General features: G+C 38.5%; 1 protein-coding gene and 1 long non-coding RNA gene across 3 annotated transcripts; both read left to right on the top strand.

Moving 5' to 3' along the window:
* The first annotated feature begins 4,225 nt into the window (after nucleotides 1-4,225).
* LOC112141098 (transcription and mRNA export factor ENY2-2) lies at nucleotides 4,226-8,975 on the top strand. Of its 2 annotated transcripts, XM_024264155.2 has the most exons (6): nucleotides 4,226-4,364; nucleotides 4,480-4,535; nucleotides 4,649-4,726; nucleotides 4,796-4,866; nucleotides 6,253-6,327; nucleotides 8,548-8,975. In XM_024264155.2, exons 3-6 carry the CDS (start codon nucleotides 4,659-4,661, stop codon nucleotides 8,619-8,621), a joined length of 288 nt encoding a protein of 95 aa, XP_024119923.1. In that variant the 5' UTR covers nucleotides 4,226-4,364; nucleotides 4,480-4,535; nucleotides 4,649-4,658; the 3' UTR covers nucleotides 8,622-8,975. The 2 variants fall into 2 exon arrangements, with proteins under 2 accessions (XP_024119923.1, XP_036066626.1); XM_036210733.1 differs by having other exon boundaries at nucleotides 4,266-4,535.
* A 1,606-nt stretch (nucleotides 8,976-10,581) lies between these two features.
* Nucleotides 10,582-16,940, top strand: LOC112141102. The gene is made up of 5 exons (XR_004947340.1): nucleotides 10,582-10,710; nucleotides 10,797-10,899; nucleotides 12,144-12,240; nucleotides 13,540-13,599; nucleotides 16,149-16,940. It is a non-coding gene; the product is annotated as an uncharacterized LOC112141102 (long non-coding RNA).
* The last annotated feature ends 4,957 nt before the right edge of the window (nucleotides 16,941-21,897 follow it).

Raw genomic sequence — 21,897 nt, 5'->3', positions numbered from 1 at the left:
CAACCTGAGCTCCACGCACAGATCCAGACGTGGTAGAGCTGCACTCACACACGGCCCTGTTCCTCTGCCCACAGCAGGTTCAGCATTAATCACTCTGTCATGAGCTGAGTCAGAGGGAGGCATTTCCCACTAGAACAAGACAGGAAGCCCCACTAAATCCCACCCTGACAGTTATTTTTGGACAGATTTTAAAAGGCACTTGGTTCAACACATGCAATAAAACCTGTCAGGTTTAATGAAAATGTTCTCAGACTGGCCATCGCGCAGCGTCCGCCCGCCTTCTGGAGGCTAGTACCGTCAGTGAAAAAGCAGCAATTAGGTGTTCAGGAGCTTCTAGAGGTCAGCAAAGTGATTAGAGCTAAGAAAAAGGGATAGCTATTGTTCATAATAGGGTAAAATATGTGAAATTTGAGCCTTTTTACAGACACATTTGGACTCAGAAAAGTTCCAATTATGTAAAACTGGACAGAATCTTTAGCAATTTGTGCATTGGACTAAAGCCCAGAGAAATCTTTATTCTGAATTAGTGAGGTTTTTCATTATTATTATTATTCTTTTCCTTAATTCCCTCATGTGTTAAAAAAGGAAACTCTGGAAGAATCGGATTCATTTACATTTAATACCAGAGTTTCTTCGAGTAACATCACTTGAAAGCCTTTTCATGTGAATTCTCAATTAGACTCTGCAAAGTTTCTTTCTGCTGGCTTCAAAACCATTTACACCAATGAGGTGTTTCATTTCTGGAAAAAAGAAATTCATTTAAAGTTAAAAATGAGAGTTGCACAAGTTTTTGTTACATAAGAGGAAGATTTTCCGTTAAATCGGTGTACCAGTTCAACAGGAAGAGACAGCTGGATGTTATTATGAGCTTTAAATATTTTTAATTGAATGCTCCAATGCTTTAAATGCTGTTAATGGGGAAAAATAGTACACAATTTATGAAAGATTTGAGACATAAATCTGCAGAAGATTTCATTGTATTTTAAAGAATCTCCTGCCCAGAAATGTCCAAAGATAATACTTATGGATGAAATTGAAGAATAAACAAAAACAGGAACATGCAGAATACACTAATTAACAAGTCATTGTGTTTTGACAGAACAGACTGTCCACCTCACTGCAGCTCTGTTTCCTCTGAGCTAGCCGTCATTCTAGAAGGAAAGGAAGCATGGCTAATGTAAGACGTGGATAGTGTTTCCTTATGTCAGCTTCCTGCTCGCCTCTGCCCTGCCTGGGGCGGTGCACGCTCTGGGATGTCCCAGACTGCCTCTGGGGGAGGAGGAGAGGGATGCCTGAGGGTGGATATCCTGAGGGTGTCGGGCTGGGGCTGGGGCTGGGGGGTTGCTTTCTAGCAAACACAGGAGCTTGGTCACCTCTGGATAAATACAAACGTGTGTGGATTTGAAAAAGGTGTGCTGATGCATAAATGCATGTAAATGACATGTGAGTTGTGAACAAGTGCAAATGTGTAGATCTACATAGATACGGATAGAACTTTTGTGCAGACAAATCCGCTGTGTGTTTTTTGGACTTGTAAGTGTATTAATGTGTGAGCTTGTGCAAAAAAAATAAATAAATAAATAAAAAACGCCTTTTGTGAAGATTTATACACAGTGATGGTGAGAAACCTTGAGCGAGTTTTGTTGTTTTGTTATTGTCTCTTTTTTTGTCTTACTGTATTCCCGACAACCCTAAATTCACACCCAAACCCGATTTCTCCTCCCCCCTTCTTTTCTTCCACCTTGTTTGCAATCTGAAGGACATAAAAAGATAATAAATAAGATCATAAAATGTAGCTTCAAATACAAAAATAACCCCTAAAAAGATTCAGAAAGAAATTTAAATCCTATTGTAAAAAATATATATATGTCCAACAAAAGAGACTCTGAGCTTTGATCAGTGAACAAGGGGGAAAAAAATCAAAAATTAAAACAGTTACAGGTAAAAAATAAAAAAAACATCAGAGAAAGTTAAAGAATCCTTCTGTTTGTGGCATTTAAGGGTGGATTTATAATTTATATACAATTATTGCAAGCTCCAGGCTGTAGAGCTGGGCGATAGGGAAAATTTGGGTATTGATCCAATACTGATCCCAAACCGGTCAATATCTTCAATACCAATATTAATATTTTTCGTAAATGTGGTGGATGTGACACAAACCACAAAATATCAATTGTTTTTTAATTACTGTGAATGTTTTTTTTTTGTAAGTTTCCCTTTATTAAACTACTTGCTGAACACAAAAAAACAGAATTAGGACAATATCTTAAATTAAACGGAAAATAGTTAATTAAAATAAAAAAACTTACTGAAATTAAATAAAAAGTGAAGAAGTGAATGCAAATCAGTTAAAAAAATAACTATGATACAAAAATAAATCAAAAATGTTTAATGATGAAAAAAGCACCTGACAGAAATATAGATAATTTGTAACTTCTTAATCTTTAAATAGAATAATTAAAAAATGACAAATACAACTCTGTGATCTCACAAGACTGGTGAGAGAGACTCAGAAGGTTCCAGAAAAGCTTCAAACAATAGTGGAAATATCAATATCTGCAGGTCGGTATCGATCCGATACTGATACCAACTTCAGATCAATACTATTGATAATTTGGATCAATCCCCCCAGCATTAATAGGCCAATAATTATGGGATGGATCTTAAAGAAACTCCCTCATGGCAAGACGTTCAGAAGCAGAGAACAGAAGAAGAAAATGCAATGTCACTTTCTTTTACCATTTTAGATGAAAAATGCATCAAAGTCCTCCCCAAGCCTCCAAGCAAAACTACAACCATCATTACAACTGCTCCTCATACCACCTGACCATAATGGGAGACGAAGGTCAGATCAGAAAAAAAAAAAAAAAAATCAACGTTTTGTTTCCCTTTTTTATTTTTGGCCAAATGCATATTTAACTAAAGAGGAATTTTATTCAGTTTATCACACTTTTTAAAATATATTTCTAGTTGACAGTTTCAGTTTTCCAAACCAGTTTTTTTTATTTTTTATGTTAGAAATAGAAAATGCTATCTGGAATGGTAGATTTATAAACAGACATCCGACACAAGAAGTCACAGGTGACATTATCACACATGCTTCGGATTTGGGGCACCACCACTGAGAACGTACCCGATGTGCATTTCAGCTGTAAGCTCTCTGCGTGAGACAAAGTTTAAATCAGTTCTTCCTGTCTGAACTGTGGTGCAGCATCTGCAGAGCCGTTTATTTTGTGGATTAGACATTTTGCTTGAAAATTCACGTTAAAAAAAAATTAAGTTTTCTGATTTTATTTCTAAATAAAAGGATCAAATTCTCCAGCAGAAAAGCTTCTGCAAAACCACCTTTTTTCAGTGAGGCAGCTGTATTCCTGATTCTGTTTCATATCAATCAACCTAGTACCAGGTCAGTAAGAGATCAATGGATACATTTCCTCTTGTAAGACTCCATTTTATATTTCAGAATTTCAAATCTACAGTTTTGAACCATATACCTTATCTCACAAATGTGTTTTTTGCTTGAGCATCTTTGGCTTTAAAAACATCCAGCTCACATATCAGTTTGTTTTTCTTGAACTGCTAAATTCTTACAGCAAATCCCATTCCCAATCCCATATTTTAGAAATATTTTTTGCTTTTTCTTGTAATAATTCTTAAGTATGCAAAATATTATTCATTTATTCATTCGTTAATTTCTTGAGCCAGTAATTTATTCATTCAGTTGTGTCTTGAATCATTATGCATTGAACTTGATATGAGCTCATCAATTCTCCAAGTTACAATATATTAATCCTGTGTCCAAGACTTGAATACATATGGTGTTTAGCCACGAATATCATTGCTGCCACCCTAAACCTATTTTATGTTTTGTTTTTCTTCAAGGGAGCACTAGTCACAGGATAATATCTTGATAGTATTGAAATTTTGTTTATCCAACATATTTAAGAAGACACAACAGAAAAACAACTCAAGAACAAACCGGAAACTGATGACTAAGTGCATGTGTATTTTTAGATAAAAAACTGGAAAGTGTTTAGCTGGCATAAAACAAATGTCTGTGAGCATTTACTTTGCTTTAAATAATGAGTGGAACAAAAAAAATTGAAAATGTGTTTGATGCACTATTCAAACTAAATGCATGTAAACTTCATCTGGAAGTTTCCTCAGATTTCGTTTAAGTAAGCATTGCCATCGTGTGGCCGCCATGAGTACTGCATGTAAAAAAAATACCTAGGAACCTTTGCTGAGGAGTTTTATGTTCCCATCGGAATCTTATACGAGTCGTACGAGATTCGTGTCCGCTCTTTTTCAGCGTCCTCTGAGTGTTGTCCATTGACATGAATATCAGACGGCCTTATTAAACGGTATATGGTGTTATCTTTAATTAAACTAACTGTAACATATACGTATACACATATTTAAAACCTCTCTGATGTACTTGGCTCTGGCGTGACTGACGGTCACCGTGTTTGCATGCAGTTTATAGTCCGACGCTGTTCTGGAGTGAAACGCGTTTGAGTCCTTTCTGAGGAAACGTGAGTGAAAAAACAGTCTGTTTAAGTTTCCACATTTGCTCATGCGAGATACTTCTACAAAGTTTAGTCAGATTTACCAGCGGGTTGAATTTCTGGTATTCGTTTGCCCTCAGATCAAGCAGAATGAATAAAGAGTCCAGATTGAAAGCGACCATCAACCAGAGGCTGACGGAGCTGGGGGAAAGGGAGAGGCGAGTCTCTGCTGCTATACAGTCATACTGTAGACTGTTCTTATGCTCAGATCTTGTTTTTCTGTGCAGATTGAAGGAGTTACTGAGAGCCAAGCTGACTGAATGTGGATGGAAGGACCAGATGAAGGCTCACTGCAAAGGTCATTAGAAAACAGAGTGATGTTCTGTAGATCTGTAGTGTTGATAAATGGCCCAAAAACCTAAAGTGAATAGAATTAGTTTTCATTTAAAGCGGTAAATCTATATTTTTTTCTTTAATTTTTTATTATTATTATTATTGCAGTTTATATTTTATGTTTATAAGAAAACAGGGAATTAGGATTTGAAACTAAATGGCGCATAATTATATATAAACCTACTATTATTTACCTTTATTTTCTTAAATCTGTATGTGCAGTTTAATTTATTCATATTTTAATTGAAATTATTACAAAAATAAAATCCTAACTGTGGTACTTGAATTGTAAAATGAAGTTGCTGATAAATTTCAATGAAGAGTTTCTGAAATGTTTAGAAACTCATTTTCCCCACAATTTGGTTCAAATCCTGAAATTTTGGGTCACGGTTTTGTTTTTGAAATTCATAAAAATCATGTTTTAATTTGTTAATAAGCAAGTAACAATGAAGAAAAATATTTTAGTTGACTTATACTAAAACTGGATTAATGTAAGTCAACAACTTATTATAAATTCTTCTTATATTTAGCACAAATATTTGACACTTTCAACGTAAATATAGTGTTATCCAGAAGGGATGCAACAGTTCACTTCCCACATTCGGTTCAATGGTGTAACAAAGAATTTGTTTTGATCTGAGGATTATGTCATTCTTTCTAGATACATTTAATAAATTCTTTGTTGTCTTGTGTTAGTCCAGGAATCAACTGGAGTAATATTTTCATCAGATCCACATCTCATTTCTTCATAGACGCAACTCTTCAACTTTTTTTTTAAATGTGGCATACTTTTTAGGACAACTTTGGAAACTTTTACACACTTTCTTACTAGAGGGAAAATGTGAATGTAAAAAAATGAATACATGCAGGTTGTTTGTGAAATCCAAGTGAATTCTAGTCCAGAATTATCTAGGAGTTACTGGCACATTAGTGATTTGAAAGAAATGAAACACTCCTTCGTGGAATTTTCCCATCAATATGTTAAATTGAACCTTTTAAGTGTCACAGCCAGTTGAAGAACATAAATGTCTATGAAGGAAACAGTTATTAGTAATCAGAGGTCAAATGATCTCTACAGCAGTTGATCTGGTTGCTGTTATGATGCACAATAAACACGTTTTCTCATCCAGATGTTTTAAAAGCACAGCTGTGATTGTTCAAACAAGTAATTGAAAGAAAAACAGTAAAATAAAAACAGTACATATATTTATTTTGCACTAAATAACATTTAGATTAACTTCTTAGAAAATGTCCAATTTCAACAACGTAAAAATAAAAAAATATCTTTATACTAAAGACATTTTTCTGGCTAGTGCCTTAAGTCTGATTACATGTTTGCATTCGCTTGCAGAGGTCATCAGAGAAAAGGGTTTGGAGCATGTCACAGTGGAGGATCTGGTTGTTGAGATCACGCCTAAAGGAAGAGGTAACAGATTCAGACTCTGAACGTGGTAACACATTTCAGATTGTTGCACATCCTGTGTATGACCGCAGACATGTTTCCTTTGGAAGAAACTCATAGAAAAGTAAAGGAAGCTCTTATCAGTTCATCAAATTAAATACTTTTTTGTTTAAATCAAACTGTTATAACCAAGACTTAAAATTTACTTTACATTTTAAAAGTTAATTAATATTTATGACTGAGGTGCTTGTAGACATTACACCAACTGTACTGTACTCTACTATGACTTTATTATTTTGCACAGATTTTAAATACTATCAAAACTTTAGGAAAATGTCTCTCTGATTGCTCTTGTTCTGTGTTTAAAGCACATTTTATGCTGCACAACAATGTTAATTGACTTTGAAGAAGAAGCAAAGAAAACAAATCTGTATATTTTTATATATTATTTCTATTGAATCATGAAGCAATACCAGGTTAACAGCAGTAGTAAGTAGGGAAAAGGATGACAGCCCACCCTAGTAGACCTAAGAAACAACGAGAGAAAATGCCAATGTCTAATGATTTATTTCCACATCTTTTCATATATTTTTGTCAAAATTAATATATATATATGAACTGCATGTAGAAAGAAGGAAGTGGGCTTCTTTTTGAGGCATCAGATTGTGAGGTCTGGAAATGATAAAATATTATTTTCAGGTATGGCCATAGCCTCCCTTGTACTTGCCTGTTTTTTTTATTTACCAGAGGCTGCGACTGCAGGATTTACAGCCCAACAGCTGCCCCATCTTGATAATCACTGGAATTTCATGATGTATCGTTGTTTCATGTTACAGTGATAGTAATAGTAACAACACAGAGTGTAGGCGACATATCAGAGACCCACTTCCATCTTCTTTTTAGTTATTTTAAAAGTGTTCCTGGTGGTCTTTTAAATATGGTTGTTAATTTTTTAGCCAAAAAAAATCAAAATATTTTCTTAGACATATTTTCTGCAGGGCAGCAGAAGCTCATTAGAAATTCACCTCTGAGTTGTGGGCGTGACCGTTGGCACTGAGTAACCCCGCCCCCATTCTTATCCCAATGCTTCCAAGAGAATCTGGCTACGGAGAAAAAATATGGTGCAGCAAAATTATTAGCCTGAAGTCCCTCCCCCTGCCGGAGCCGGCCGCAATAAAAGCATCGTTTTAAGCTTCCGATCTTTTTTTCCCGTTTCTTCTCTCTTTTGTCAACTTTTGCTGTTTTTTTCTTTGTAACACTCTGTCACAGAGAAAAAAAAAACAGCTTTTTGTGGCTCTGATCAATTGATTCATTGAGAAAAAACTGCCTTTTGCCAGCTTTTTCTCCAGAGGTAAATGGGTGTAGTTGTACAAATTTGAACATTTATTAATATTGACTTGAAATAAATAAATTAACGTTCTCTGTCCCATTTGAAGTTCATTTTTCACACTAAACTGCTAGACAATTACAGTTTGTTCACATTCAAAAGCATAAAAGCTGATAAGGTTTTAAAATATAATTTTGAGAGGGTTTCCTAAAGTTTAGGAAATTTCCACAAACGCAACCGGCTACATTCTACTTCCGGCTACAGATTGATTCAGGCGCCATCTTTCATGTAACCACAGACCCCTCGATGCTTAGGGCTTGGAGTATGGCGCTTGTAGCCTGCCGAGCGCATTTTCTATGTCACTTATGTGAACTTTTTAAACATAATTTTTTGTGTGCTCCTGATTCACAACGATTTCAATAGAGAAATACTCACAAATGCACTTTTAAGCTTCACTTTCTTTATTTTTGTCCTCCATCATAAACAAAGTCATAAGAACTTCTTAAAAACACCATTGTCATTAAAGTGTGTCTTTTAACACTTGCAAGGACTTAAATACAGGCTGCATGAATGAGTCCTAATGCAACATTTTGCATCTAAAGAATCAAACTTTGTTGCAGTCTTTTAAAGATACTTTTGGTGTTTTTTGGGGTTTTATAGTTTCCCAATTTCCGATCACTTTCACCCAGAGATTTCCAGAGATCCTGAGTTATGAACGACTCAAGCACAAAGAAACTGACTGAAGGAATAATACTTTAAAAAAGCAGCTGATGTCCAATAAAACCTCCTGAATCCTTCAGGAGGCTCAGATATCTGTTGCTCAACTTGTACCAGATTCCAAGCAGGCCTGTCTGCGGAGTGTCAGGTATGATGGTGGATTTATTTCACTAACTCTTCACACGTCTTTCCTCCTCCAGCTTTGGTGCCAGACAGCGTCAAGAAGGAGCTGCTTCAAAGAATAAGAGCTTTCTTGGCTCAGCACGCTGCATAATTTGGACCCTTCATCAGAACCTTTGCCAGAACTGTTGTGATCCACATTCGCAGGTGTTTGTAAGCGCTCTACTTGGACTTTCAAACACTGTAGTTTGATTATTATTCATTTTCAGCGACTGACTGCTTGTTATTAAGAGTTCATTTGCTGCATTTCCTGGTGTTAGTACAGGACTAGTCCTGATTTGTGTCTTGCGGAGTAATCTGCTGAAGTATCATCAAGTCTTGGACTGCAGCATCTTGGGGGTTTTTTCTAGATCATTGAAATACTGCAAGAAGCATGCCAACCTTTACACCTGTTTGTAGTTTTCATGTTGAGGTTGATTGTTTGAATAAAGACTTTTACAGTCCTTTATTTGCTTCTGTGAGTTCAATTATTAATATTATTGAGTGTAATGTTGGCAAGTGTCTGCCCAGTGCACTAAATGACTAATGATCCATTAAACTGAAGTAGCCCATTTGAAAATTTAGGGTCAAAGTTGACTTTAGCTTCATATGCAAATGAATTTTTCATTTACATTTTAGGATTTGAAAAATTGAATGTACTCAATTCATTTTTGCTGGTCTGACTGAAAGCTTTAGAGTTTTATGTAGATCAAATATCAAACACACTCATCTAAAGATGACTTAGGAACCATGTTCACACTGCATCAACTCCACACTTTTCAACAACCAACTTTTGACAAGATCCTAAAGTTTAATCCTTTGTTTGGGGAAAGTTCCATGAAGCTCTTCTGCATGGTTTGGGATTTGAAATCATTTAAGCCAAGAGAGCTAAACCACAGAAGATAAATCGTTTTAACTTCTCAAGTGATGATGAGGATCAAGGAGTGAATTGTCCTCAATCGTTATTTAATATTTAAAAAAAAGAACTTGAAATAAAAACCCAACCTACACTTCACCATTCCCCTCCTTTAACACATCCATCCCATGATCACACACAATGAATACTTCTTATAAAAGTAACAATTTGTTTTAGTACTGTACTTTTATTTAGCACTGTAGCCAGTCTGGCTGAAAAATCACAGTTCTGTTGAGCCAAGTATTATTTTGATCTCAGGAGTAAAGATTTTATTAGCTTCTTTACAAATAAAATGAGCTCTGTCTGTCAACTTCCCAACCACTACAGCCAGAAGAACCGTAAGGCAATAATATGAAGCATCTTGAAGAGCTGAAATTAAATGTACTAAAACATGTACCGTTGATCTACTAGGTTTTGCTGATCAAAGTTTTTATTGTTATTACATCTAATTCAACACCCTTTTCCCAAAGTTTTTAAAGGAAATTCAAAATGATCTTCTCTGTGGCCATCTGAACAGATGATAACTTTTCAATGAGCATGGATTTAGAGCTCTGACTGAGTTTTGCTAAAGGTAACCGTTGATCTCCTCATTGCTCCAAAGAAAAACTTTTCTTTTTGCCTGTTGGCACTAAGGTGCTTGTCCCAATCCTGTTTAGTTTTTACCTCTTCCATTTCTCAATTCCATTACCTGTTCCATTTGGAGACCTGAATCAACAGAAAGCAGATCAGAAAGACCAGGATTGGGCAGCCCCGAGCTAAGCTAAATCAAAAGATGTCTCAGAGTTACCTAGACTTTAAGAATTATCTAAAGACTTAAAAAATGTTCTCTTACTAAACTCAGATGAAAAGTCTTGTTATATTTGTTTTCAGGGATTCATTCGGTAGTAATATAATCCCATTGCATAGTTTGATTTTTAGTCATTCTGTAAAATAATATCTGAATACTTTTTCACAAAGACTTACATTTTAACTTAGATTTATAAAGTTACTTGAACTGGACTTTTTAAATTCCATTTGAGAGAGCTAAAATAATTAATGTATCTGCTACTTTTAGATTAGAAAGCTTTAATTCCACAATTCTAACTCACGTTAAGTAAAGGTGTATTAAAACTAGAAAAAAGATTTGTTCCGGATCGGGTCTGCATCATTTGATCTGGATTGAGTCCTAAACCCTGCATTTTGTCAATCTTCAGACTGGGATCAACCGGAGATTTCTGTTCAGGACCAAATCTTGTAAACAAAACCAAGTGACTAAGATCTCTTCAGTCATTGGCTAGCACTCACGGGGGTAGGTCAAAACAAAAAGAGAAAGATGGAGGTGCTTCAGTTTGCCAGGAATGTTCACTTATTCAAACATCTTATTTCACTCATCAGTTTTGTACGTGTGGATGAAGGCCAGGTTGAACACTTTTTACTGTAACTTTAGCACACCAGAGGCATGCTGCAAGATGGGTACTGAGGACTCTATGGCTACGAGGTACGGGGGTAATGTATATCCCATTAAAAGTTATTTTAATAAGCCTACATTCATCCAACCACATTTTAATAAATTCTTGTTGCAGTGCTGCTCCCCGTTTGTCCACTAATGACTGTTTTGGTGGCTGTTTTGGTTCACTTATTTTGCTTTCCGGGCTAATCATATTCAGGGTGCAATCACTGCGCAAACCGAATCAGTCCGACTGGAAACAAACCCAGACCACTTCAAAAGATGGGTCTGAGAGTGGTTCCTGGCCGCGGACTAGAGTTTGCTTGTGCGTATTCAGACTAAAATTTTTTTCAGTGTTTCTTGGATTTTTTATCTTTGATGTTTTGTGTAGTCTAACAAGACAACCTGATATAACTTTTGTTTTACTCTTTCTGCTAAATCCATCCATCTTCTACCTTTTTATATCACAAGGCTCATACAGCCAACTCTGTTGCAGGGCCACACACACCTATGGGCAATTAAGATATAGCAATTAACCCATGTAGCATGTTTTTGTACTGTGAGAGGAAGTTGGACAAAACCCACACATGCATGAGCAGCGCATGCAAACTCTACACAGAAAGGATCCAGACAGAATTTGAACCAGGGCCGCCTTGCAAAGAGGTGAGAGTGCTAACCACTAAACCACTTCACAGTCCCTTCTGCAACATTGATTGCATTTAAATATATAGCTTTGTTCTTTTTTAAGAAGAGTCTGTACCTTGAAGAAGACACAAGCTTGTAAACATGTCGTAATATAATTCATGGATTCAGAAAAGGCCCATATAAAGCAATTGATTTAGGAATAAAACATCCTATTCATTATAACAATGTCCATCAGAAGAGTCCCATATTTTTTTGCAGTTTTATGACTCTCCATAATTGATCTCAAAAGTTGTCATTTTTCCTGCCAAGAAGAGAGCTGTTGAAAGAAATGATTGTACCACACCTGACAGCTTTGGCCACTGACCATGTATTATTTCAAATGTTGTCAGTAACATGTAAACAAGAACATTCTCTTGTCTGCAAATCATGTGAACACTCTTTTATCAAGAATACACTCTTTGTTCAAGGAATGGTGAGCATGTAAAAGGAGTCACTGATGACAGACATTCAGTTCTATGAGGAAACAGTTCTGGGTTCCAGTCAGAGGCAAGGATCATCAAAGCGGACGGCTTTACACCTGTGCTTTCATGACACATGTCAACAGAACTAAATCAGTCACATACTTATTTCTGCTTTTTTCTTCTGTCCAGGTGAGTTGGAGTCATTGCCCTCAAACTGACATCCGTTCAAAAGCCAACAACAACAAGCCGGGTGCTGCTTTACTAACTGCTCTAACAACAGTTCAAGGTGTCTGAACAGCATCCAAGAACCAACGTGATGAAATTGGCACTAGTTTGGGAATGTTTGTCTTTCGTTCATGCACTTGCTCTTGTACAGTTACACACTCAGTGCAAGATTGATGATAGGCTAAGCGGCCTTGATCCCAAAAACTGCATAGCGCTCACCATGGGCATCACATTAGTACATATAGAGCATTCTCGTCACCTGTACAAGACACAGTGAATGTTTTCTCAGCCGATTGACGTCTTGTAAAATCAGACTAGGTGACAACATGCTGGCAAACACCTTTGTGGAGCCCAGATGTACTGTGATGTTCTGCAGCCCAGCACACATATGCTACTCCACTGATCTACAGCAATCCCCATGTTATCAACAGGTCTCTGAGGGCCCTTGTCATAAAGGAGGTCCTGTCCACTCAGTGGACCACAACCCAGCACTAGATAGAGTTACCAATGATGCAATATTATCACAGATTTTTATTTGCCCTCTTACTCTGTGTTTTCAGCTTTTCTCCATCACTCAGGATGTATAGAGGTCTGGTGAGGAACTGTACAGTAACCAGATGACTCAGCACATCATTTAGGCAGTCAAGGAAGCAGAAACGGTGCGCAAGTGAGGGAAAGGAAAGCCTTATGAGTCAATCGTACCGCTTAGGAGTTTAGAATGATTTTTGTTTAAATGAACCGGTTTGTCAAATTGAATACTTTTTGGTCAAAAACTAAAAAGAGCAAAACTTATTCACTCATTGGCCACTTTATTAGGTACACCTTGCTAATATCAGGTTGGATGCACCTTTTCCTTCAGAACTGCCTTAATCCTTGGTGGCATCGATTTAACAAGGTACTGGAAACATTCCTCGGAGAGTTTGCTACATATTGACATGATAACATCACACAGTGGCTGCAGGTTTGTTGTCCATGATGTCCATCTCCTATTCCACCACATCCCAAAGATGATCTATTAGGTTGAGATCTGGTGACTGTGGAGTCCATTAGAGTCATGTTCAAGTAACTAATCTGAGATGATTCCCGCTTTATGGCATGGAGTCTTATCTTGGTGGAAGTAGTATCAGAAGATGGAACACTTTGGTCATAAAGGGATGGACATGGTCAGCAACAATACTCTGGTATGCTGTGGTGCTGGAACCACGACATAACAGTACAAAGAGGCCCAATGTGTGCCAAGAAAATATCCCCCACACCATCACACCACCACCACCAGTCTGAATCACTGATACAAAGCAGGATGGATCCATGCTTTCATGTGTTGAACCCAAATTCTGACTCTACCATCTATATGTCACAGCAGAAATGGAGACTCATCAGACCAGACAACTTTTTTCCAATCTTCTGTTGTCCAGTTTTGGTGAGTCTGTGTGAATTGTAGACTTTGTTTCCTGTTGTTAACTGACAGGAGTTGTACCCAATGTGTTCTTCTGCAGCTGTATTCCATCTGCCTCAAGGTTGGACGTGTTGTGTGTTCAGAGATGTTCTTCTGCAGATCTTGGTTGTAACCAGTGGTTGAGTTACTGTTTTTCTATCAATTTGCCATTTTCCTCTGACCCCTGACATCAACAAGGTATTTTTACCCATAGAACTGCTGCTCACTGGATATTTTCTCTTTTGCTGACGATTCTCTGTAAATCCTAGAGATGGTTGTGGGTGAAAATCCCAGTAGATCAGCAGTTTCTGAAATACTCAGACCGGCCCAACTGACACCAACCACCATGTCACGTTCAAAGTCACTTCAATCACCTTTCTTCCTCATTCTGATGCTCTGTTTGAACTGCAGCAGACCGTCTTGATCATGTATGCATGCCTAAATGCAATGAGTTGCTGCCATGTGATTGGCTGATTGAAAATTAGTGCATTTGGACAGGTGTGGCTAACAGAGTGGCCAGTCAGTGATAGTCTGACACCGACCTTTAAGGATATATCCCTAGTAAAATGCTTCCCAAACCTCTCCTATATTCTCAAGCCTTTTGAAAAAAGAAACTTTACTAAGAATGTTTGCAGATGGCTTCATGATAAAAGCAGCAATTAATTTGATAAAAATGTGTTTTTCTACATTTTGTCATTTCTTCAGAACAAAGTACTGCAAGCCTTACAAGAAATTTAACAGTTTTTGTGAGCTTCTAAAAAATCTTTTGTAAAATGTAAATGATATTCTGTGCCTAGGAACCCAAAACCAATATCCAATACTCAAGTGGACTACAACATATTTAGACAAATAATAAAAAACAAACATCTGCAAGAAAAGTATGTGTCTTAGAATTATGCCGGGTTGTTATTATGTGAATCCTGCCACTGTCTCTAGAAATGTTGGCCTCACTTGTCTTGAAATATTTGCACATGTGCAACACTTTATATATATATATATATATATATATATAGCTATTATTGGTCAGTCACATTGTAAGTAGAGGTTGCTTATCCCACCCAAAGTTTTCTCAGATTTCACCTTAATGCTCAACAGATCGGTTTGAGATTGGACTGAGACTCCCACAAGTACTTCAACAAGGGTTAGCTTTTTCTAAATGAGAAAAGCACGGTCCTGCTGCTTTCTCAAATAGCTGTCTCCACCTTTTACAAATGAGTTCTTGTTGCCTAGCTCATAGTTTTATTGCTGGATCTTGACGTGTAACTTTTAAATGCACAGTCCCTATCCTTTTTTTTTCTTGAATCCAACAAAACAACTGCCTAACTAAAATAATTGCTTAGCTTTGTTTAGTCATGTAAGCACACATTTAAATTGTTAGTCACAACTGCCTGTATGGGTGGGTACAGGAAGATGAAAAATGGTCAAACCTGTCTTCAGATTCAGTTGGCCCACACAACATTTTAAGATTGCAGACCAGTAGAACTAATATGCTTTCTGCAGCCATGATGCGGGTATGTAGCCAACACTTAAGGGTAAGTAAAGGTGGAGTACATGACACTTAGGGACATTGCATGAAAACCTAAAACCTGCACTCTGCACAGGGGTCTGTTAGTGCCGTTCGTGTGATAAGAGCATGTTCCTTGTGCACCTGTTGAATACTCTGTGTTTGCATAACTGGAGTTTGGCTTAAGGACTGTGAGGGATCGAGCGGCCAATGAGGACAACAGAAGATTCATCCAAAAATGAAAAGTTTAATTTTCTCAAAAAATGGTAGATAATTTACAAAGTGGGCCCTTAAAAGAGGTCAACAAAACAGAATTAACTCAGGCAATAAACTTGAACTTAACTTTAACCAACTGAACAGACCAAGTAACAGAAATGAACTGACCTAACCTAAGACACAACAGGGGAACATATATAGTGGGCGATCAAACCACTTGGCAAACACGGGGGAACTAAACATTTAACAAAGACAACAGAAAATACTAAACACAAAAATACTGGTCTTTCAGGAGAAAAAGCAAGCAAAAGAAAAGTACACAAAAATGATTAACAACTTAACAGCAACTGTACAGCATCAAAGCAAATAAGCATTAAATTAGTCCATGTTTCCCCCCCCCGGAGACTTCTGGAGGTGGCGCCTGCCAATTGCCCTGCTGCAGCATTTAAAGGCTGTGATGGCTGCATTTCCTCCTTTGGCCCAACAGCACAGCTCCAGGAGCAGAACCCCAGCCACACCCGCAGCAACCAGCATACACGGCACTGGTAACTCAAAACAGGTGAAATTAATCAAACAACCCAAGATGATGAAATCAAAATATGTGTTTCTACAAATAAACATGAAATAAATATATATTTTAACTCAAAGAAATGTTTGTGTTTATTTACAAATGAATTTAAAATGTGAAATGTATCAAATATATGAAATAAAATGAATTGTGTGGTGTATTGAGGTTACCACCATTTTGTTGTGGGTGTGGCAGAGAACGCTGCCATCACAAGGACACTGTAAGACAATTTCTCTCATTCTTCAGGTGTGTGCAACTTACATTATCATTACCACAAGCACGGCAATGGCATGTTCCATTTTCAAGATGTCCCTTCAGGGAGCCACACAAGCCTCAAGGGAACTTCAAGACTCACCTGCTCGGTTGTCCTGGCCTGTAGATGGTCTCCTGGACAACCTAAAAATCCAAAACCCCCTACATGTCATATATACATGCCTAAGCATTAGAATATTACTGGTTTAAGTCTTTATCATTTCCAAATAATGACTTATTACAGGGCTTCTTTTTTTTCCAGCTAATGGAGCCTGTATGGATGTGTTTTATGTGTTGAAAACGTGAATTCCATGTTCCATGATAGGGCAGCTGTACTCAATCCCGGCAATAGTCAATATGAAGTTGACCACTTAATGACATTTAAAGGAAGAAATCGCATCTTAATGTGCATGCATGAGCAGGGATGTGTGTAGATTTGTGCTACACCCCCAGCTCAGATCACAGCAGCATGAGAGCATCTGTGTCAACAAGCAAAAGAGCCTAAAGTGTGATCCTGTGTGTCGGGTCCCAAGAGAAGCTCCACAGTCCTCACCCCTTTGGAACTACCAACATCCACAGATCATGATCACCTTTTGTACTCTGCAGTCATGTGGAAACAGATGGTAGAAACATGCTCACAGTTTGAACAAATCTAAAGAAACTGGCGTTTCTGTCCATGATCCTGATTCTTGCACCTGCTTCCACAGGGTGATAGCTCAACTCAAGTTCTGAAATACTGCTTCACAAGTCCTGATCTTTTGACACTAATAAATATTAAAACATTTATCATTGTATTATTTATTCACTGCCAGAAGTGTTTGTGTCTCGTATATCTCTTATTATCTTTTGCGTGATAGGAAGGGCACAGAAGGTCCATAAGCAGGTCAAGAAAGTTGCTTCACAACAAAAAAGCAAAAAAAGTTCTCCAAGCTCCTGCAAATCCCTCTGCCTGGTTCATGGTTGCTTTTTTTTACTGTCAGCACGTGTGAAAGCAAAGCTCGATAAATTTCTCTTTGAATGCTCTCACTAGAATTTATGAGACGTGCAACACGAGGTTGCAACTCTTTTGAAGCCGACTTTGCAGCGCTTGTCGACATTCTCCTTGCTAAAGCTGAAAGGGGGCAAGCCCGAGATGTGGCATCCTGGAGTGTGCAGAGTTTTAAATGTATTTACATTCTGTTGTGTCTCCTGGGAACAGTTTTCTGCTCACTAATGAGGCTGACAAGCAGCCTTCTCGCTGTTATTGCTGGCACCGGTGCACCAGTCGCAGTCATACCGCTCACGCCGCCCGACCCCCGCTCCATTTTTCCTTCTCAGTAGCCCAGGACAAATAAAAAAATAAAAAGGAAATACATCATTCCTTTTGCAAACCACGAGCCAGGAGCAGGTCTGCCAAAGTTAACACAAAGCAATCTTTGGTAATGATCAGCAAATGTGTATAAGTTTCACAGAGCATGACTTCACATAATTCTCATTTTGACCATACAGGCTGGCAGTCTATCGTGATGCTGCTGCTGCAGAGGGAAAGGTGCATTCACACACACACACCCATACAGTTTCCACCCTTTGTTTGCGTGATGCTCCACAGCACCACTTTTGTTTTATTGGTTGCTGTAAGCGATTCGATGCGGCGTACCATTGTGGCAAGGATTAGCTACCAGTCATAAATGACTTAATAGAGTTTTAACTAAAGTTTTATGACATTCATTCTGCACATATTTGTCAGATTTTCCATTCATTTACACACATCAGTGGCACAGATGCAAAACGTTTCCTTATAACTGATTTGATAAAACTTTTAAAAGAAAATTAACCGAGGAAACGTGTTTGTGGTCTACCTACAGCACTGTCGGAGAACAGCAGGAAGGCTGGGGGGTCTCCATGGCACAGCACAGAGAAAATAGCAAAATAGGGTCCAGACTGTGTCTACCCTGCTTCAAATGATAAAGGCACGATACTGTGGTGTTCAGCGCCTAATTTGCTTCTTCTGCCTTTGAAGTGTGTGTGCACGGTTCTGCTTCCTGACACTACCTTTCCTCTCTGTCCTTCACGTCCCCAGCCCAGCAGTTGATATTGCAACTGGATAGGCCATGTTTCTATGTGGGGGCTCTTTACAGGCCTGCCCCGATGATAAAAAACACAAGTGGGGAAGGGGAAAAGGAGTGCTGGGCGCGCAGATCCTCTATGAGGCCCCAGCCCCGGCCTCAGCCCAGACAACACTGCAGGGGATTAGAGCACACCCTGGCAGCAGAATGGTTTCACTTAAGAATTTCAGTAATCACTTTTAGGAGTGTAATATATAGCTGACCTTCGGCAGCGCCACACGACCCCCTGCTCCCCCAGCCATTTGATCAAAGGAAGCGGCAGTGACTGTGCAAACAGGCGCTATCAGTGGACTTCAATGGATTTACAGCCTGCTTCTTCTCTCTTGTCTCCCCAGAGTCGTGTGCTGATACACACTGAAACCCAGTTTCATCTTACAGAACCCATTTTTCTCCCGGTACTAATTTATGGGCCAGATCATGACTTGAGGGGGTTTAAAGCAGGCGGAGAATAGAAGGGAAAGGGGCGATGGTGGGGTGACTAAAGAGGCCTCAGGGAAGGGTAGAATGGAGGTGGGAGCAGCTCAGGGCTTTCATGCGCTGCCTGCTGACTGGGCTGAGAGAGCAGTTCTCATCATCATGGGAAAAGCCCAGGAGGTGTCTTGCTCCCAGCTGGATTTGCAGAACACCGTGGGCTGTGCGGCGAGCAGACAGAGGCCAGAGGGCCAAAGCAGCAGGGCTTACACGGCGCCCTAAATCTCAGGAGGCTCCACACAAAGACAGGAGTGGGGAGGATGCTGGTATCATAGCAACCATTAATAACCTAGAACACAGCTACAATGATTTGCTTTTGTGTCATCCTGCTGTAGTGTTGAGTTTTACTTTCTCTAATTTTACAGACCATGTCATCACATTGAAGAATGTTTAAAACTTTTTATAAGCATCTCCATCTATTTTGATTGAAGCTATTAGAATAAAGTCAACACTCTAACCAGATCGCTCTTATCTGCTCATCTGCAGCAACACGAGAACAACCATCAAAAATTTTTCATGTTATTTTATTCTTTCAAAAGTTCCATTTTCTTCTCACTAAATCACTTAAAGAGAATAATATCTCAGTAACCCTTTAAAGGACCTCTCTGATGAAAATCCTGTTTTGGGGGGTTTTTAACATGTCTGTGTGCCATTTTTCTTATGAAAGAGAACAAATAATAAGAAATCATTTTGTTTTTGCATTTCCAAGTATTTCTTCTTTCAAATCTCTGTCAATCAAACTGTCTTGGACAGACTCTGTTTGAATGAATGATCTTCTTTCCATGTATCAACAGCTCTGCTGCACATGCACTAAACCCTCATCGGTTCCTAGCGTCTAGTTCAGGTTCTGGAGAAGAGAAGATGGTATCTTCACATTGACTGCAGTCAAATGAGCCGCCGTTCACATTTCTGTGGTCAAATCAGCATCACTGGATTTTTGGTGTGAGTTTCATCCAATACTTACGGTAGCAGGACTGAGAACGCTGGAAAATCTCCACCAGACTCCACGGAGCTTCTTGATGTGACCACGGAAATGTGAACGGCGGCTCATTTGACCGCAGTTGGAAAGGATTGTAAATCAATGAAAGAGCATTTTGATGTTAGCTTTGATTATTTTATCAAGAACTCTGAGAAACCAATGATTGAATGTATTGATCACAGTCAATAAACATTGGAGAATTAGCTAAAAGAGTCTTTGGTGAACTGGAAGGAGAAAGAATCAGGATTTTGGAGGAAGTTCTGTCCATGAAGATCTTCACTTCCTCATCCCAGCTGACATCTGGATCAAAGCGATACTGCTGGACATTACTGATACTTCTTGACATTTTTCTGGAGAAGTGGTTAAGATTGATGCTAGTGTGACACAGAGCTATCATAATCCAGCCCAGTCTCAGTAAAATGCGTACATATGCCACGATTTGGGAAATACCGTGTATAATATACGCCAAAACCGGTTTTTGCGTGCATATAATACGCGCGGTCCTAAACGTGTTAAAGTCTGTTTTCCAGGTTTGACACGTCCCCTGGTGGAGGCGTGAGCATCACAGACAGCCCCACAAACGAACAATTTGCTTTTCTAACCCTAACCATAACCGTAATCCTAACCTTAACCGGGAACGACGTCATTTAGAAAAGAGTCGGAGGATTTCTGACCACGTGATCAAAACGTAACCTAAAAAGCCGTGTATATTGTACGCCGGCACAACCTATTCTCAATCATTGCGTATCATATGCACGCAAAAAGCGTGTTTGGCGTATATTATACACGGTATTTCAGAGTGCAAAGTCGTGGAATATGTACGCATTTTACTGCGACCGTGTTGCGTAATCAGACAAGGGGTACCAGGGGCGGGGCAATTCAGTTTAGCTCCAAAAGCCCCGCCCCACAGAGGAGATCAACATGAAAATTTGCTTTTTAAAACATGTAGCTTGTGGGATTTTGGTTAAAAACTTCATAATCCTGAATAAAAGACTACTGTGAACGCTTATTTTTTTAATTGAAAAATTGTCATAGGGGGACTTTAACACCTTAGATTTCGTTGGTGAGGCTTAAACACAAATCTCTAACAAACTATAACTTTTCAACAGTTTACACGAGCAACGTAATTCCAGCAGATTCTGAAGAATTTGTCAGAAAAGATTCTGAAGAAGAAAAGTGTCTCATTCTGCTTTTCTTTAAAAAAATAGAGTAAATTAAAGAACATAAACACAAGAGCTCAGGTGTTTAAGTGTTAAAAAAATGATATTTTTTTTTTCAAAATGATTCAGACTAACCCCTACTACGCCTTAGTTTAACATTATTAGAAAATATTGGATTCCTTGTGTATTGACACTGAAGGAAGTAGAAGTGATTTTGTGGCGATCAGAATTGAAGTACCGCCTGTAGCCATCTGAGGGAGTCAAAGAACAGGTGAGTGATGCTCAGTGGATGAAAACAGTGGAGGTCATCTAAAACACAGACTTCTCTGACACCACATTGACTTTAGTGAGATGGAAACCTGGTGCTTTGGAGTCAAAATGTAAATGTGTTAACAGTTGACCAACATAAATGTCAAGCGTTCAGTTCTTTGAATTTTAAAGTAAGACAGAGAAGGACCAGGGTGACCTGCAGTGATCCGAGGTAAAGTCCATGTTTACGGCCCTGAATGCGCTGGCCTTGCAGGTTTTGTTTGGGTCTGTCTAAGACGTGTGGTGTTCATGTGCTCTGTCTGTAAAAGAATAAAAACAAATAAAAAATTAGGTCTTATGGGGATGCTCGTTTGCAGAAGAAATATGTGCACCAAAAAGTTCTGAATGGGGCTGTCAAAGCTGGGATTTGACCCAACTTAAAGACAAACTGATTTCTCTACAGAAACCCTAAACATATTTAAGTCAAGCCTGATGGTTATGTAACCTTGTGTTGAACATCAGCTGAACATAACTCATCAGCTGATATGCTTCTCTGTTGGGTAAATAAAAGCGTCTCAGTAGAAGAGCTCTTTGGCCCTTGGACGTGTAAACATTTTATGGTGTGACATGACTGGACAGACTGATAAGTCAGATGCATGACTGCTTGCCATGTCATTACCGTAATACAGCTGGCCATTATGATGCTAATTGATGTTGAGTCAGTTACAGTAAGAAATAATAAGTTATGGCTTTGCTGGAAAGAGCTCAGCTCGGTCTCC

Source organism: Oryzias melastigma, unplaced genomic scaffold, assembly GCF_002922805.2.
Source record: "Oryzias melastigma strain HK-1 unplaced genomic scaffold, ASM292280v2 sc00205, whole genome shotgun sequence".
Classification (NCBI taxonomy): domain Eukaryota; kingdom Metazoa; phylum Chordata; class Actinopteri; order Beloniformes; family Adrianichthyidae; genus Oryzias; species Oryzias melastigma.
Note: the sequence above shows the minus strand (reverse complement) of the source record. Positions and strands in the feature narration are given on the sequence as shown.

Coding starts and splice junctions, on each gene's coding strand:
- LOC112141098 (XM_024264155.2), top strand. CDS start 4,659: ATGAATAAAGAGTCCAGATTGAAAGCGACCATCAACCAGAGGCTGACG. Junction 4,727..4,795: donor GAGCTGGGGGAAAGGGAGAG/GCGAGTCTCTGC, acceptor TTTTCTGTGCAG/ATTGAAGGAGTTACTGAGAG. Junction 6,328..8,547: donor GATCACGCCTAAAGGAAGAG/GTAACAGATTCA, acceptor TTCCTCCTCCAG/CTTTGGTGCCAGACAGCGTC.